General features: G+C 45.4%; 1 protein-coding gene across 1 annotated transcript; it reads right to left on the bottom strand.

Annotated features, from left to right (window-relative positions):
* Window positions 1-1,081: 1,081 nt before the first annotated feature.
* RAB1A (RAB1A, member RAS oncogene family) lies at window positions 1,082-15,618 on the bottom strand. The gene is made up of 6 exons (XM_074817283.1): window positions 15,362-15,618; window positions 8,197-8,269; window positions 5,929-6,024; window positions 4,335-4,430; window positions 3,175-3,306; window positions 1,082-2,924 (listed from the first exon to the last, which is right to left on the bottom strand). Exons 1-6 carry the CDS (start codon window positions 15,382-15,384, stop codon window positions 2,727-2,729), a joined length of 618 nt encoding a protein of 205 aa, XP_074673384.1. The 5' UTR covers window positions 15,385-15,618; the 3' UTR covers window positions 1,082-2,726.
* Window positions 15,619-17,557: the final 1,939 nt, after the last annotated feature.

The raw sequence follows: 17,557 nt of genomic DNA, 5'->3' as shown, positions 1-17,557 counted from the left end.
AGAGCCTATGTAACTTTCAGATTTCTTATGCATAAACACAAAGAGCCGATATGCTCCCTGAATCTCAATAACACAGGTGAGCATGCTCAGGGAAAAAACACCAGTTATCTACAAACTGCTGTTCCCTGTTACTTGTAGTTTAGTGCTGTGCTGGGTTCCCTGGGCGCAGCGTTGTTCATCACTGCTCACGAAACACTCAGAAAGGGTTTCCAAACCCTTCCTGCAACAGAAAAGAGCAGCTCCAAAGCAGCGCCACGATGTTACAGCCAACTACAGAATGTTGGTTCTTGGGCTTTAATTAACCTTTAAACTGAACGGTGATCATCCTGTTCTGGCACAGAATGCATCATTTCCTCCCATTCTTGTGAACAGAACAAAGTGAAGTTTCTGTGCTGCACAAGAAGGTGAGAGCGTCGTTAAACTGAAGCAGGTAATTCACTGGGTCTTTCATCTCTCCCATCTTCCAATTTTTGTCATTGCCAAGTGATAGATCAGTGTAAGTTGAACAAAAAGGCTGAAGCGACTGGTTCTGAACCGTGTCAGCAGTTCCTGTACCTACAGGCAGTGGGCGATGCTCAAAGGCAGCCCGGAGCCGGGCAGGACAGCAGTTACACACAAGGAAATGCTACCTGCTGCCTGTTTGCCACCACTCACAAGGCTTAAGCCTGATCCCTTGTGTCAAAGGTATTTAATATTTCAGACAAGTGCCCTCATCCAGGATTTTTAGGCCTGCTCTACCCTCTTCCACACCCTTGAGCCTGGCAGCCACAGACTCTAGCACTGAACAGGACAACAGTCATGACTTAGGGAAAAAAAATAACCACCAAACAACTGGTGTAGCCCAAGCTGGTTTTGCAATGCTTTTATTACTGTATATATTAACATTGTTTTGGATAGTATGTAGCAGGCATCTTGACATTTAAGTTCATTTGTGCACTTCTCTGAAGGGAAGATGTTTTACCCTCAACACACCTCCTCCTGGTTCGCTTCCTGATCTCCGCAGCACTTGCTACTCCTACTGTTCCCGCTCTCACCGAGGAGCAAGTCACGTTATATAATGAATTATACCAACAAGCACATCTCTAATAGAAAGCACATCACTTTATTGTGAAGGTCTCAAGTGGAAGAGTTCAACTTAACCATGACAATACTTTATGTATTACAATTGCCTGTTGATTTATGCAACTATGTTGAAGAAAGCCGTTAGCCAAAGTCTCCCCCCCCCCTCAAAAAAAAAAATCAGAGGATATTTGCACCAATTTTAGTTTATACCTCACAACATACTAGGCTATATTTTTACTATCACAGGGTGTATTTACTACTAGGGGAATGTTACATGGTCTTTCAAACATGAGACTATTTACAGAATAGGCTGAACATTTGAGTTTAGATAAAGCTGAACAATTTTACATGTATAGGAAGTGTTATAGGCTAGCTTTCCTGTGGCTTTTAGCTAGACATCAGGCACTAATGATTTGATTAGCTCTGTACAAAGAATCACACACTGTCCAAAACCTCTTGGCTGCTGGTTAGTTCCAAATTGTTTGAGATAGCGCCTACTTTGAGCAACAGTCTGTTGCGGGGCCTTACCGGCCCCGTTTCATCCTTCCGATGCCTCTATGCGTAACGGAATAGAAGCTAAGCTGTTGCACTAAGTCAGGAGAGTACTGATTAAAAGAGGATGGAATTAACGGTATATAGAAAAGACATAATATACTGGTAGAAAGTTATACCACCTCAAGGTTACACATTGAAGTCATTCCTGTTAGGGAAATACTGTTCTCTCCCCTACTACACAGAGCAGACAGAATTCCCTAAATGGAGTCCTTGAGAAATAAATTAAGTTCCAAGACCAAGTTAGGGAACTGTTGTACATTCAGAGTGCATTATGCCTCCGTGAACATTGGCTGGGCGCTTCTGGTACAGCATATGTGCCTTAAGCACCACGACAACTCAGTCTTTTGGGCCAGAGTCACTAGTTTTAGTTGCAGGGAAGGTCTCTGGTCTAGGAGAAGGTCCAAGAGCCATGGCTGCACACAGATATGTTTTGTGCACAATGCAAGCCTGATTTCCCCTTTAGCCATACAAATTAAGACAATATTTATCACCATACAGTTTGATATTACTTCCAATAAGTACAATATTTATTAAACATTTCTTCAGTTTTGTTACATATTGTGCAACAAATTACAATATTCTGCAGCCACAAATTATATGCAGAGTATGAAGAAACTATTAATCAGATAGTGTGATCTTTCCATTTATAATTCTACAAGAAGGAACTAGCAAATCAGATCTTACATATATCTTACTAAATTTTATGCATGGAAAGTGACAGACACTGTTGTGCTGTTTGATACAAAATGGCTAAACTTCATCTTCAGAAGACTAAACCTGACATCTAAACATGCCAATAGAAACATCAAAACAAAAATACATCCTAACCAACCACAGGAAACAGTCTGGTATCAGGAAAAGCAACAAGGATTACACGTTTATAAACCAGCACACAAAGGTTTAAAACAGTTCTGAAAATGAAGTTAGCTGTCTTGAGTCAAGGGAATAAAAAAAGTCAGTATTGACCATTTACAATCTCTGACCTTTGTGGAGACGGTAAGAATCTGTTGTAGTGCAGCTACATACAGTACAATTCAGGCAATTTTTTTTTTTCACTTGGGTTCAGATTGCAAATTCATTGTTGTGAGACAAAAGGGGGGAGGCAAGTTTTAGCAGCAACCTCCACTAGACTGCTTGACTGGAGTGCTCTGAATTTTAACATTGGACTTCTCTGCACCACCAGCTGTCGCTCCCGGACCCATTCGTTTTTTAATCTCAGCAGCCATGGTCATGAAAGACTGTTCTACATTTGTGGCATTCTTTGCACTGGTTTCCAAAAATGGAATTCCAAGAGAATCTGCAAATTCCTGCAAATCGAGAAACAGTGAACAGTGAGCTCATACACAAGTTCATACCTCGCCTGGTTTCCTGGCGCAGCCAGGAGTTCCTCGGCCACCCCCCACTCCCAAACTCCAGGCACTGCAGGGTGGGGGGGTCACTGAACCACCTCCATTTACAGCACCTGGTGTGCCAAGACACTTCCCTGCCCTAGAACTTACTCCAGCACATCACAATCCAGGCGCTCAACCAAGCAAACCCGCATTAGTATCAACATACCTTTGCTGTTGTATAGTCTACTACTTTCTTTGTGGTCAGATCACATTTGTTCCCCACCAACAACTTGTTGACGTTTTCACTGGCATAACGGTCTATCTCCTGCAGCCACTGTTTTACATTATTGAAAGACTCCTAGGAGATAAGAGAACCGTAAGCAAGACCCTTAACCAAGAGGAGCTCAGCACTATTCAGTCATGACTGGGAAAGTGTCTGAAGCAGTGTACTTAGCTTACAGTGGGATTCACAACCACGAGAGAACACCCTCTACTTCAATGCTACAGTCCTCCCCCCTGTTGCCTCAGGACAGGCAAGTCCCAGGGTCTCTTCAGCTCCTCAGTCTGCACCCCAAGCCCCACACAATCAGCCCTTCCTCCCTTGCTGCGCTCCCCCTGTTATTTTTCCCTGCTCCATATCTTGAATAGTCAACAACTTCTACCACCTGGGCCTCTTCCTCCTCCTCCTCCTGTAGCAGAGATAAGACACAGTACACAGCTGAAACCAGAAGAATCCCAGGCACTTACAAAGCACCTGGTATTAGGTGCAAACCACATTGTTGTAGAGATGCTGGAACAACCTCTGACTCCAGAAACACAGAACTGCCACACTAAACTGATATTCAAGTTAGCAATTGAACCCAGTACTTCTTTTTCTGTTAATTCAGGAAACTCTACACTTCCTTGAGAGCCCTTCAAACAGGACAACCGCACCAGTAATTTTCAGAGATTCTTTCACAGAAAACACTGGCTCAGTTGTACACATGCTGATCATCTTCTGTTTCAAATGCCAGCTTTTATTGTAGACCAAAGTTCAAGTACATCCAGAAATCTTTCAACAACTTCCATCAGTAACTCAGAGTTCCTGCTACCAAAGGCAGGGCAAGAAGTATTCACACAGAACAATCAATTACCTGCCCAGCAAGTTTTAGGTTAAGCTTAAGATACAACTGCTTTAGAGCCACAGATCCCACTGCTTCTTTTATTTCTGTGTTTATCCCCAACCCAGAGACTAACACATACATTTGGCTTGATAAACCTTAATGCGGCCTGAAGAGCACGGTCACTGTCTCCTTAAGAAGTGCCAAGTTGCTAAATTCCCAGTTTTATTATCAGCCCAGGGCATTCCACCTGGAGAAACCCTCCAGGCCCAGGTTCAACACTTACCTGATCTGTAACATCATACACAACTATGATGCCATGAGCACCTCTATAGTAACTGGAAGTGATAGTTCGAAACCTCTCCTGTCCCGCCGTGTCCCACTACAAGACAAATAACAGGATCAGTTACTGCGACGTAGCTGTACCGGTGTTACATGTTAGCTTCCAGAAATACAGCTCAGCTGATCAGCCATCTGACTACAAGTGTATCCAAGTCACAGCTACAGAAGTGGCTCTGAAACTGTACACATCCAACAGGAGCTGAGAAGATCAAGATATTTTAACAGAGAAGAAATACACTTCAGTAGGTACTTTTCTGGAAGTGCTCATTTGTTTGCTTGCAGACAAGTGCAGTCGAGAGATCTCACTAAGGAAAACACTAAGCAGTTCTAACCCATGAAGCAGCCACAGTTCAGTGGTCAGAAGAACAAATGTGAGTTTGAAAACCTGTTAGCAATAAGGTCAGAGAAATATGGGTCTCTGACACAACCACTCGCTTCAACCTCCTTGGTACAGGAGCTGCAAAAGTATTTACAGGCAACCTCCTCTTCTGGAGAGGATGAAGTGCAACAACTCAAACCAAACCTGGTTCCCCTTCTGCTGCTGGGAGAGTTAAGGAGGGACTTTAGGTGCTTGACCTCTCCCCCCACCAGGACAGGAACAGCACTCAGGCAAACACTTCTCTCTGGAGCCATGTCAAGAGCAGAGCTCTGCATATTAAGAACAGTCAGACTCGCAGACAGATTTCAGCAGTGACAGCATTCCTCCTGGGCTGCTCTGGACTCAGGAGAGCTACATTAGAGTCTGGAGGCTCAGACTCAGGCTTCTGGCCATCAACTGGACTCCTGCTCCACAACACAGCCTGGAATCCCTGAGTCATTGCCTTCGAGTCCTGAGAGCCTCTGCTTGAGCTGGAGGCAGTGGCTGGCAAGGATTGTGTGACCTTGCATAGATATTAGATTTCATTACACCAGTCACCCTTTTAGAGTGCTTCAAGATTAGAGGAGAGACCTGCCAAGTCTCTTCCCTTGCTTATTCCAAGCAAAAGGCCAAAAGCATAACCAGAAAACACTCCCCAGTGCTGAGGCAGACAGGCCAGTTACAAGCGTTTGTGTCAGTTTTTCCATTCAGGTCAACAAAAGCAGAGTTTCCAGACTAGATAGTGCAGTCAGCTATTAACAGCTGCTGTAGAATTCAGGAATCTTGGACAACTGTGTGATATTCTTGCACTTACACAAATCCTTGCTAAATACTGCAGAACCACACCAGTTTTGATATGATTACTCCATCACAGGATTCTACCCTTCTTCAGCTCACGGCCCATAGTGCCTTTTAAATATAGTTAAGCTTTCTTTTCTTCCCAGGAAAATAAATTTGTAACAGGTCATTTCCTCTTTCAAAGCAGACAGCCTTGGTAAGCATCCTTCTTTAAGGACAGGTCATGGGAAGTCTTGTAATCTTGTAAAAACTGCCCAGTCTCTTGTTACAGGGAAGATATCACTTATATTTTAATGATTAAAGTACAAACTACCAATAGTTATGAATGTAATTCTATGCTTCAACAGATTAAAGTACCCAGGAGTTGAGAAATACTACTTACTATCTGAAGCTTGATTGTTTTCCCATCTAGTTCTATAGTTCTGATTTTGAAGTCCACACCAATCGTGCTGATGTAACTTTCTGTGTACGTGTCATCCTAGGAGAAAGAGTGAACATAAGTCAAGCCAGCTGCACCTCTTCTGCAGTCACCTACTTTATTATGCAACAGGCAGGCACCAGGCAGACAAAGGTACTTCATTCCCTAACAAAACAGTCTGATCATGGCAAAGTCCAGTAGGTAGCTAGGTATTTTCACCAAGTATTTACTTTTCAAAACTTGTGCAAAGTTTTTTAAAAGCACCTCAAACAACAGGATTCGTGTTCCAAAAACTAGTCAAAAAGCCTCCTTTCTGGAAATCCTGTAGTGTTAAGTCCTTTTGAACTGTAGTTTGAAAAAAAAAAAAACAGTCTTTGCTCATGTTGGCAGATTGAAGAGCTACTTAGAATAACTATTATGGTTATTAAAATGCCTCAGGTTTTTATTTCCCTTTGATGTTTTTCCATCTGTATTACACAGCAGCTACCTACAAGTCAGAGGCTTTCCCTCAGTGACACTCCACATCTGAATTTCAGATCCTCTGCTGCCACAGCTGGTTGCTAAGGCAGTTTAGAGTTACAGCTTGGGCACTTGTGTGAAGTCCTCTGCTCTGCAGTCTGTGTAAATACAGGAAGGAACACACAGCACTGGTTTAGCAGCTTGCACGGACCCGACCGGAGTCTCCAGCAGGCCTTAAGGCACATGGGAAGCACTGGATCAATCTTTGCTACCTTTGAGTGATCATTAGTTTGCCAGCATGAAGGGTGGTTCTATTCCCAAAATACCAGTAGGTTAGAACTTCATGTAAAATATCCCACAAGAGGTTTTATGCGACCAACAGCTATCACAAAAGCAAGGGATTTTTTTGGGTTGTGAATGGAAAACACCTTAGTTAATACATCTGCCTGAAGGAACACATGCAAGTAAGAATAAAGCATTAAGCCTTTTAAAATGACATGACATTTATTTCCTTAACATTTCAATACTCAAAAGGCTATGTCTGAAAAGCCTGATGCTGTTTAACCTACAGCAGGAAGAACACAGCTAAGTGAATGCTGCACCAATTCCTTATGTCAGAGTAAAATAGCTTAGTCAAATTTCTAAAGGAAAAAGCTACTTAGTTGAAGAAACACCAGATATTCAGCTTAAGTTTGTGCTCAGTTATCAAGAAAGAAAAGTGGGATTATTCACATGAAGCCAAAATTAATTCAAGAGTATCCACAAGAAGAACAGGCTAGACTGATCTGGGAGTACTGCTGCAGCTTTGGTGTCACTTCCAACCCACTGCCTCCAGATCTGTGAGCAGAGCAGGTTACATCTTTCTCATGTTCATACTGGTTTTAGTGTCTCCCTGTCCTAATACTGCACAAACAACGGGTGTAATAGCTTTAACTTAGGTGATGCTATTTGTACACACCAGACCACCATTTCATATTAATAACATGAAACACAACAGGCTCCTTCCAGAGGTGCCCAGAGCAACTGTTTAGGCTGTGCAACTGCTGCCATCATCTTGCAGTAGTATTAAACTCTAGTTTCTAAACTAATGCCCCATATTCTCCTTTCCTTCCTCTCCCACAGCAACATAAAGCCACGCTTTGGCATAGACGTAGATAAGGAGTTCACTGGACTCCAGCTTCTTCTACTCAGAGCTGTCAAACCCATTTTCACTTTTCCTGTTGACAGGAAAACTTGAGCTTGTTTCATCAAATTTCAGCCACAGCAGCCCACCAGCAATTTTAATATTTATTATACACTCATTCACTAAAGGAAGCATAAGGCCTTATTCCTAGAGTATTATTTAAATTACTTCTCCCTCTGGCTAAGCCATTGGTAGGCCTTTTCAATGAAGATATCAAACTTCATCTGGTTGAAAATATTCAGATCAAGTATTAACTCATCAAGGTCTTGCCCTGACACATTTGTATTCTTCATGCCTGAAGGCACACACCCCAGAATTCTTCAGTGTTCTACCACTAGTGTAGTGATGAAAGTTAAATTAAGATATTTTGTTCTCAAGTAACAGGAAAGTGAGAATTAAACTTAACTGGACATTCTTGATATTATTTCTTTCCATATTACTCAAATGCAGAAGATAGGAGGGTTTTACTATAATTTTCCCTGGTATACCAGACCTGATATCAGTCCTATCAAGTAGCTCTTGTAGCAGTAAAATTCTTGCTAAGTACCTGGTAGCTTTTTTACATAAGATTTTCAAGCAGGATCACTTACTGCAAACCTAAGTAGAAGGCAAGATTTCCCAACACCGGAGTCTCCAATCAGAAGTAGCTTGAATAAATAGTCACTGCAGAAGGAAAAAAAATTAAGTCACTTAATGAAAAACACTATCAAGAACAAAGTTCCTTATAGCTAGTATATTATGATGTTTGAGAAGGGTAAATTAATTCACTACCAGGGAAGTCACCAACACCCCCAAGCTTTTCTATCCAGTTTAGACACAATTTACTTAATTTACTTGGTAAGGGAAGTATGAGGTAGATGCTCTGAACACAGCATTTGTGTAGAACTGTGCTTCCTAGGAAGTTACTCCAGGGATATTAGTGCAACTATCAGCAAGACTAACACAGTCCTACTTCAGCCCTCTGTGGTCTAGCTAAGATTAAAATCATGCTTTGCAGTTAAGCAGAAGCCTCATTGTTTGGTTGAGTAACTCAAGTAACACACAGATGGTAGTAACAGCCTGCTGTCCACCAGAGCCGTTATCTTCATATCATCTTTAAAGTCAAAGGCTTGATTCCACTGCCCAGCTTCACAAATACCATGTAGCTGGCCAAAAGCAGCCAATTCTTTCCTCAGTTTAAGTTACCCCAATTTAAGTTCCAGCAGAATCCATTAGCACAATATCCAATTCAAATGTACAGATGATTAACACCATGTTTAGTGGCCTTCTAAAGCAAAATGAACACCCACCTTCCACAATAGACTATTAACAGGTTACAGTGATCACATACTCCACTTGCCTTTCAGAAATTAAAATAAAGCTCACACCATTGCCAGACGAGGATACATTCATTCTCTAGAGGATGTCAGGCATAATATTACTAATTCTGAAGTCACACCAGCAGGGGTGACAATAATTGTTTTGCTTCATGTTGAGTCGTCCCAGTATTGAGGGAGCAGGCACAGTATCATCAATGACCAACCTAGTCTTACACTTCAAAGAGTAGTGATTTCATTGTTGGCAAAACAATAGATTTTTGTGTTAGTCATAAGACTAATGGGGCAGTTTAATACTGGAGATCAAGTAGCAGAAAAAAAAAAATCAACAAACCACCATTTACAAGTTATTTTGCTTTGTAAGTACTAGACTAACCCATTTTAGGTCCACAACTCTCCAGCCCTGTAGCGTCCTGGGTTAAGTCCTGTTCACATTTAACCACTGGAGTTTACAACAGGTATTTCTATGCCCACTTAGCCAAACTGAGAAGATAAATTCTATGCAGATGCTTAAGTCAACTGTCCCCACCTATTATTTCCTACTAAAATCACCACTGACTTTGGCTGGCAGGAATCCAGCCAGGAAACTGCACCCATCCCCAGTGATAACAGCCAAGCAGATGGTCAACTGCTCAGCCTTTCACCACTGCTCTGCTCAAGCACCCAAATGACTGTCATCTTGGCTGGTCCCAGGCTGCAAGAACACACTCAACTGAAACGTTCATCAGTTTCCACAGCACATCTCTCAAGGCTAAAGAGAGGTCAGAAGTGGTAAAGGTAGTAATTAATAAGCTGACCCTTAAAAATACAACCTTCCCCAACAGTGTAAAGCTAAAAGTACTCAAGGTATTTAAAAATAAAGTCAAAGTATACCTAGCAGTTTATGGTCACAGAACTCACCACTCCACCTGCCAAGTCACATACTAATACAAGGCAAGATGGTTTTAGTAGAATGACAGTTACTAACCCAAACTGTTCAGGGGAGATAAGTTACATTACATCACAACCCACATATCTTAACTGCTTCAAGATAGCTGAATCACTACTACTGACCAGAAGTATTATTACTGCTCATGCTTTCACATGGGTGATCACAGACAAAATACATGTTCCTTGAAACTTGGGCCTGCCCATAAGGTGTCCCCAAAATCCCACCTGACAACCTGGAGTCCCAAGCACTGCCTCTCTGGGTGCTTCTCAAGAGGAGCTGTGTGTTTCCTGTGGCTTCGCTTGCAGAAGCCCCACTGCAGCCACACTGACAAGCTAGTGGTTGAGGACGCACACAGTTTGTGTTTTAAGCCTAACGATCACTGAAGTGGGACTGCATCAACCAGTGTTACCCTCAGCTACCCAGCGCTGCTGCTTCTCAACGACCATCATCACTCAGCAACTGAGGAAAGGGGCTACCCAACAGCAACTGCAGCAAGAGGCATTTAAAACTTCATAACCCCACTTATAATTTTGCTCCCCAAGAGCAGCAGAGCAGCTCTGTGCAACCTGGAGACCAAAGTAAGGTACAACAGCTCTGAGACCTGGTCCACTGTTAGGCCTATGCCTTCTTCCCCAGGATTATGCATAAACTGAAGCCACGATTGCCTCAGCCTTCAAACAGCTCCTTCCTACTTCAGCAGGAAGTTTTAGTTGTTCAGCTCTCTGCAAAACCAGAATTTTCAGCAACCCTGAAGTTAAATTATTACTTACAATAAGCACTAATACACTTAAAAGTATTAGAGCTTGCAGCATGTTATAATCCCCTTAATGGTAACACATGAATATTACACTGCACTGTCTTCACTAAAGTTAGTGGAAAAAAAAAATAATTCCTTCCTGGTGTCGGTAAGGCTTCAGCTACAAGCCTGAAAGATTCAGTTAAGAGTCTCCTCTTGCTTTCAAGGGGAATTCAGGTCTCCCAGCCCCCAAACATCAAGTAGCTTGTCTTCCTCTGTTACTCTTAGCACTTAGGGCAGCTCCCAACCAGATCTACCCTGCTATGAAATTGTTTACCATTCACAAGCAAACAGGAATGATAATGGTTTATACACAGCACTGCTGTTATTGCAACAAGAACCCAGAATCCTTAAACACTGGGTTTGACATCTTTGCTGTTAAGACCTTCCCTCACTTTGGGCTTCAGTATTTCCAGAAGCAAGTGACAACCACAGGCTCAAATGGCAAGTTAAGTCACCTGCCTCACCCCCACCAAGAGCAGGGGCAGGGCCAGTCACACTGCAGCATGGTTGGACACAGCCTTCACCGAGCTAGCTCTGTCTCTGACCTTAGAAATAGGTGTTCCATCACAAAAAAACTTATCTTTGCCAGATAAGCAAGACCAACACATCTACATCAATTCAGAGATAATTTAAGTAGAACCTTGCTATTTAGGTTTTAAAAAAATTGAACTAATTTCATTTCAGTACTATAGTGCCCTTCTTTCTAGGTGCAATTGTTTTAGGACTTTTTAAACTACAGCAAGTGCATAGATATGGGCCCCAAGAACCAGATGAGCAGTCTGTTGTTACACATGGTGTTATGCTAGAGACAGCTCTCAGGGTACAGCAACAGTTTAAATCAAGTAAAAATGAAAACAAGCTTACAAAAATTTGCAGAAACCTATTTCTAGACTGGACTACACTGATAGAATATTTCTGATAATAGCTTCAACTGTAGCGGTATGTCTAACAAACCACAGAAATTAACTTTAGTATTTGCTCCTGAAGAGCCACACAACCTTGCTTCTAAAGCAACTGAATTCTGCTCTTTAAGCCTGAAGACTTAACACATCAGCTCTTCCAGCTGAGGGAACCTTCATAAAGCAGGCTGAGCTATGCAGCATAGCCTTCTCCACACAACTTGGAGGTAGCATGAATTCAGATTTATCATTCAACTATTTCTCACCATTTATATAAGCAAGTCATACTTAGCACCCATAAGACAGCACACTGGAAGAATATGGGCAGCAAGGCAGGTAGGTACTGTCAGTAGGAGTGAGGCTTTCAAATCCTCTCCATCAGGAAGAGGATATGGTAACTTCCTCTTGCCAAAGAGATAAAGGATAGATATGTTAACTGCCTCTTGCCAAAAAAAGGCACATCCAAAACAGCCCTGACAAATTTTCGAGCAGCGAAGCAGCATCCTCCTTTTACATGTATTTTCCATGCAACAGTCAGCAAGTTCAGCAGAAGACAAGGAAGTCAAGTTTAGGACAGACCTGGCCAAAGCTGGGCGGAACAAAGGACCTGTGGGCCTCTAAGATACTGTTGTTTATACAGGTAGACATGTGGGGATTTTTTAAATGCCAGGAATGTTTTATCCCAAAACAGACAAGACTAGCTAATCATCCATCTCCCAGAAGAACTGCTGGAATCGGCTTTAATCACTGATGTCAGCTGCAAGTTTACAGTAAACAGGTACTCACAGCAGCCTCAAATCCCTAGTCTTTGTTCTACCACCCAAGAAATTTTGAAGAGCATGACTGTCACTCTGATTACACACTACTTTTGTAGGTAAACAGAATCTGGAAGACATAATGCCACTTTGCATCGCAGATTACTGTTTAGAAAGGTTAGAACACAAACAGTTTCAGATGATTGCAGCAATCCAGAAGCTGTCACTCGATTGTCATCTACTGAACACCACCACACAAGACTGACCCCCTCCAGGTAGTCCCTAACACTCCTGAAGAACGCAAAAAACCTCATGTCTACTCCAAAAAACACTTTATTTCCCCATCTCTCCTCGAAGAAGATATCTAAGAACAAGATCCAGATACTACAGAACATTGATCAATACCTGATACCAACTAGCTGTTAAGACAGTTCACCCACGAGTGTGTTCGTGCTAGTCAGCCTGCTACACACAAGTCACAAAAGGGGTAGGAAATGCCAAACCTGACACGATCTAGTCACAACAGTCAATATTGACATTTTGCTCATTTAAACACCATAAGGGAGGAAGGACCACAGAAGGAATGCATCCCAGCACTAGGTGGGCAGGTGCTTTCAGAATTTAGCTTCCAAATGCTAGCACTCATCTCTCATCCATTCCTCCTCAGCTCCTTCACCCAAGTGATAAGCACACTAACTAGTTCACAAGGCTGTCCCACAGCCCTGACATTTCAAGGAAGCTCTCAGAAGCACACATACCCCCTTCAAACCCTCGCACCAGCAGCTTCTAATCCTATGACTTTAACAGGAAAATTGAAGGAGGCAGGTCTTTTTATTAAGAAATTTTTACTAGTGATCCCACTGACCTCTGACAGAGAGCTCTGGCATGCCCAGGAGAGAGGATGTGGGGCTACAGCCTGATCTGAAGCAGTGACAGGGAAGCAAGAATGTGTTACATTATAGGCAAGGCACTTCTAAAAGGACAAACGGACATCTGCACCTGTATCTGTTACAAGTAACTAGAAACAATAATGTTATAATCCCCTAAGTCTTACTCCTGGTTTAACATTGATCCAAGCATACCTATTACAGTGACAGATACTTTCTGTCCATCTCACCACACCCTTCCCATCTATCCTCATCCTGCAGACACAACCCTGTCAGGAAGTGGTAATTTAATATTACAAATTAATCTGAAACTACAGCTTCTCCTCTTTCTTTCGCTTTAAAGAACTGAGCCATCCTCACCACCAGGAATAAGCACTCTTCGCTGAGAATGAGTCTCCCTCAAAACGTTTTCCCCACCTTCATAGCAGCATTCAGTATCTCACTGCAGGGAACTACTCTCTGCATCACCGTCTAGAAAGCTGAGAGGCCTCAGGAAAGGCAAAAAAATGGAAAAAAACCCTTCAACCTGTTTCTGCACAGTGTTAGTAGACTAACATTTTGCAGTTTTTCACTACAAAATCCACCAGTCTGCAGGGTGAATTTGAGTTTAACTCTGAGAGTCATCACAACCACACAGGCACCAACAATTTGCTGGTCGCTCATCCACTGACTACCTCCAGCTACTGTTTTGGTGTTTTCCAACACCACACGAGCAAAGTTTGTTATGTAATCTTACCAAGATGTAACTTGAGTTCCTGGCTGTACCTCTTAGTTTTCACCAACTCCCTCACACTAGTTGATGACTGCTTTGCCTTCTGCTCCTATTTACTCTTCAGGTGTTTTTAATGCACCCAGAGTGCCTGCGACCATGCTGCCATAAGCAGAGAGCACAAAAGCCACGACCAGGCAAGTCAGTAGCTTCAGCTGTGTGGAAAAGCATGCTTTGAGGATAAAAGCTGTTAAAGTGTCACCCATGAAGAGAGACAATGGGTATTTAGAGCAGTAGTGTCATGCCACACATACATTTCAATACCATAACCACTTCAGTTACATTAGAGGGCAACAGTGGCTTCACCATTTCAAACTGGAGTGCCAGATCACCAGTGTCAGTGAAAGAATCCTAAAAACACTCTTCAACACTGAAGCATTGGGAGTGCAGCAGCTGGTTTTTAAAGTGCTTTTTAAACTAATCCCAAGTCTCTCCTATTCCCTCAAAAGCCACGAGCAAAATGAGGTTTACTATCCCTGACATCCTGGTGAGCAAGCCACTGCTCTTACAGTTGCCAGGATACGGACAACTATTGACCAGAGAGATTAGACACCCTCACTCCCAAGCAGGCCAACTAGAGAAAAAGGCCACATTCACACGACAAGGTACAACGACCCTCTGGAAAAAAAAAAAAAAACCCCACATAAAACTGTGCCATCACCAGGTTTTCTAGGCAAGTGCTATTTCAGCTCAAGACAGCCCCAAGAGCATTTCATTATCAAGTCACAGCGTTGCAAAATCTACATAGGCAAGAAGTGTTTTGCAAGAGCCATGTGACACACACATGACTTGCAGCTAAAGTGAAGGGTGGACCTCTGACTACTAAGCTGCCAGCAGCAATCGGCCAGGAAGATCGGCTTTCACAAAGAGCTGGTTTTTTTCCCCCCCTCAACTTGTTGGAGCCTGGGCTCTGATGTCTATTTTCGAGGTCCGGAAAAATCGCCGTCAACTGCGCCCATACTTACTTCGCTGCCGATAGCGCTCCCGGGGAGGGAGGCGGGATGTCGAAGCCACCCGGATCACCGGGCCCATCGCGCCGCTTTAGAGCGGGGACCTCATTAACTTTTCATGGCCCGTCGTGAGGCCGCCCCCCCCCCCACCCCCGCCAGGCCGATGCCCGTAACCCAACCCCCCGGGTACGGCACCAGCAGGCCTAACACCTGCCCTCCGCCGCCGCACGGCCTCCGGGCCACGGCTCCCTTGGTGACCGGAGGCAGGCGACGGGTCGCCGGAGGCCCGAAGGCTCGGCCCTCCCACCCACACTGCCCCCCCCCCCCCCCCCCGCGCCAGCGGCCTTTCTCCACCCCCCTCCTCCCCAACCTGCCGATCGCGGCCCCCCCCCGGCGCGGGGTAGCGGGGCCCGGGGCCGCGGCGAGGCCCTCCCGCGGCCCACACTCACTATTCGGGATTCATGCTGGACATGTCCGTGGGGCCCGCGGCCCGAGGGACGGCGAGCGCGCTCTGAGGGGGGGCGGTCGCGGCCTGGCACCTCCCGCCGCCGAGGCGGGCGCTCCGCGGATGCAGGCGTCCAACGGCTCCCGCCTTCGCCCGGCGCTCGGCTCGGCCTGCCCCTCCGCCGGCGCCCTGCCCGCTCCGCGGCCTCCGCGCTCGCTCCTCAGCCCAAAATGGCTGCCAGAGCCCAACCAGGAAACGGGGCGGCCTCTCGCCGAGCAGCGCTTACATGGCCGGGGGGCGGCGGCGGGGCATGCCGGGAAAGCGAGTCCGCGCCCCCGCCGCCGACACGCGCCGCCGGGCGGCCGCGCCCGCCGCCGGGGGACTCGCTTTCCCGGCGGCCCCTGCGGCGGCGGCGGCGCATGCGCCCCGGCCGGCCTTTCTTCCCTCGGCCCCGTCGGCTCGGCGCGGCGGGAGGCGCTGCTGATTGGCCGGCCGGGAGCCGGCTCGGCGTGACGCCGGCGGGAAGACGTGGCAGCTCGGGCGAGTCACCGCGCGGGCAGGGGGGGCGTGGCCTCGGCGGGCGGGGTGGGGCGGGGCGGGGCGCCCCCCTGCGGGCGGCGGCGGGGGGCGGCGGGCGACCCGGCGGGCGACCCGGCGGGCCCAGCTTGGCGGTGGCGGGGCCTGGCCCGTGGGGACGGGGCCTGGCCCGTGGGGACTGCGCCGCTCCGGGCGTGAGGCGCCGCGCCCAGGCCTCCCTCCCGCCTGGTCTGGCCCAGCCAGAGCTTGACTTTTCCCGTTGGTTACGGTCCCTCCGTAACAAGGGAGATCCCGAGCCCCGCCTCGGGCCTGCTGGTGTCTGACATCCCCGCACCGACCGGGTTCGGCGGGTGGGTTTGTGCGGAGAGACGGGCGGGGCAGGCCCGAGTGGGGAGGGGGTTGGGAATATTTCACCTTTACGACGAGGACAGGCCTGGGCCGTCGGGAGGTTGGGGAGAGGGAGATGGAGGAGGAGAACCCGCTCTGCTGGTTATTTTACCACTTGGTGTCGGGTGAGGGGTGAAAATGGAGGCATTGTAATAAAACCGGGAACAACAGGGGTGGCCGGCAGCGCAACGACGGCTATAGCAGAACAGAGCATCTGTAGGAATTAAGACCTCTTTTTTCCACAGGCATTAATAAGTAACAATCCTTTTCTGTGCTGCTGTTGCATCTTTTATATCAAAAGCATTTTACAAGCATTAATTACTCACATTTCATAATATTCTTTGTGCACAGTAAATATTACTATGCTCATTTTACTCCTGGGAAGCAGGGAGATTGTCACATGCCTGGGATCTTGGAGGAGATGACTTGTTAAAGCTGGAAGAATTCAGAATATAGGAGCCTAGTTTTCTTGTCAACCACTTAAAACAAATTCTTACTGTGCATCAAGTTGTATTGCTGGCATTTTTAGTTGTTTATGGTTTCAGGTTTATTCCTAACAAACTCCCAGCCTTTTTGACACCATCAGAACAAGCACATCGCTGCAACGCTAAACATCATTCTAGACTCGCACACAGAGCACTGCTAAACCTTATAAGTCTTAACAGCTTCTTGTAATCAGCTGGGGAATTTAAATCCCCACTAAATACATATTATCTGATGTTATTTCATTACAAAGGGCATAGTAATAATACATTGACCAAAGTTTATCTTCCAACCGGCTCAAAGGACAGGAGGAACAATCCGCAAATGGATTGTGAGATCACTGAACCATCCTGTGCGGGGAAGTGCGTAGGGCTTCCTCTTCATATGGCAAGCTGGGAAGCGTTCACTGCAGCTATCTAGATGTTAATCTGTTCACATGCCAACTTCCACCAAGCTGCAAGTCACCAGCCACCTAAGTACGCCAAGGGACTACCGAAATAACCACTGTGGACGGGAGTCTTTCCATGGGACGGCAACAGAACTGAGGTGAATCCCCAGAGGAACTGAAACGGCACAGTCTTGTCCTTTTTCGCCCCACAATAAGATCATGAACAGTCACTCACAGTCCACACATCTTCAAGGTTTTGATACACTTATGTTCAATTCCTTAAAAAAAGTCCATAAACTGTGCCAACTATAATTGAAAATACCTAGCATTGGTTAAAAAAAGGTTTTGGGTTTCCTCTGCTTTCTTGCATTGCCTGTTAGGTAACATAATCTACAGATGAATCTA

Source organism: Strix aluco, chromosome 3 (assembly GCF_031877795.1).
Source record: "Strix aluco isolate bStrAlu1 chromosome 3, bStrAlu1.hap1, whole genome shotgun sequence".
NCBI classification, from domain to species: domain Eukaryota; kingdom Metazoa; phylum Chordata; class Aves; order Strigiformes; family Strigidae; genus Strix; species Strix aluco.
This window is presented reverse-complemented; position numbering and strand designations above follow the sequence as displayed.

What these genes read in the sequence shown, in the direction of transcription:
- RAB1A (XM_074817283.1), bottom strand. Translation starts at nt 15,384, where the DNA reads ATGTCCAGCATGAATCCCGAATA. An exon ending in AAACAATCAAGCTTCAGATA is followed by an intron (nt 4,431 to 5,928) that starts GTAAGTAGTATT and finishes TTTGTCTTGTAG; the next exon opens with TGGGACACGGCGGGACAGGA. An exon ending in TGTATGATGTTACAGATCAG is followed by an intron (nt 3,307 to 4,334) that starts GTAAGTGTTGAA and finishes CTTATCTCCTAG; the next exon opens with GAGTCTTTCAATAATGTAAA.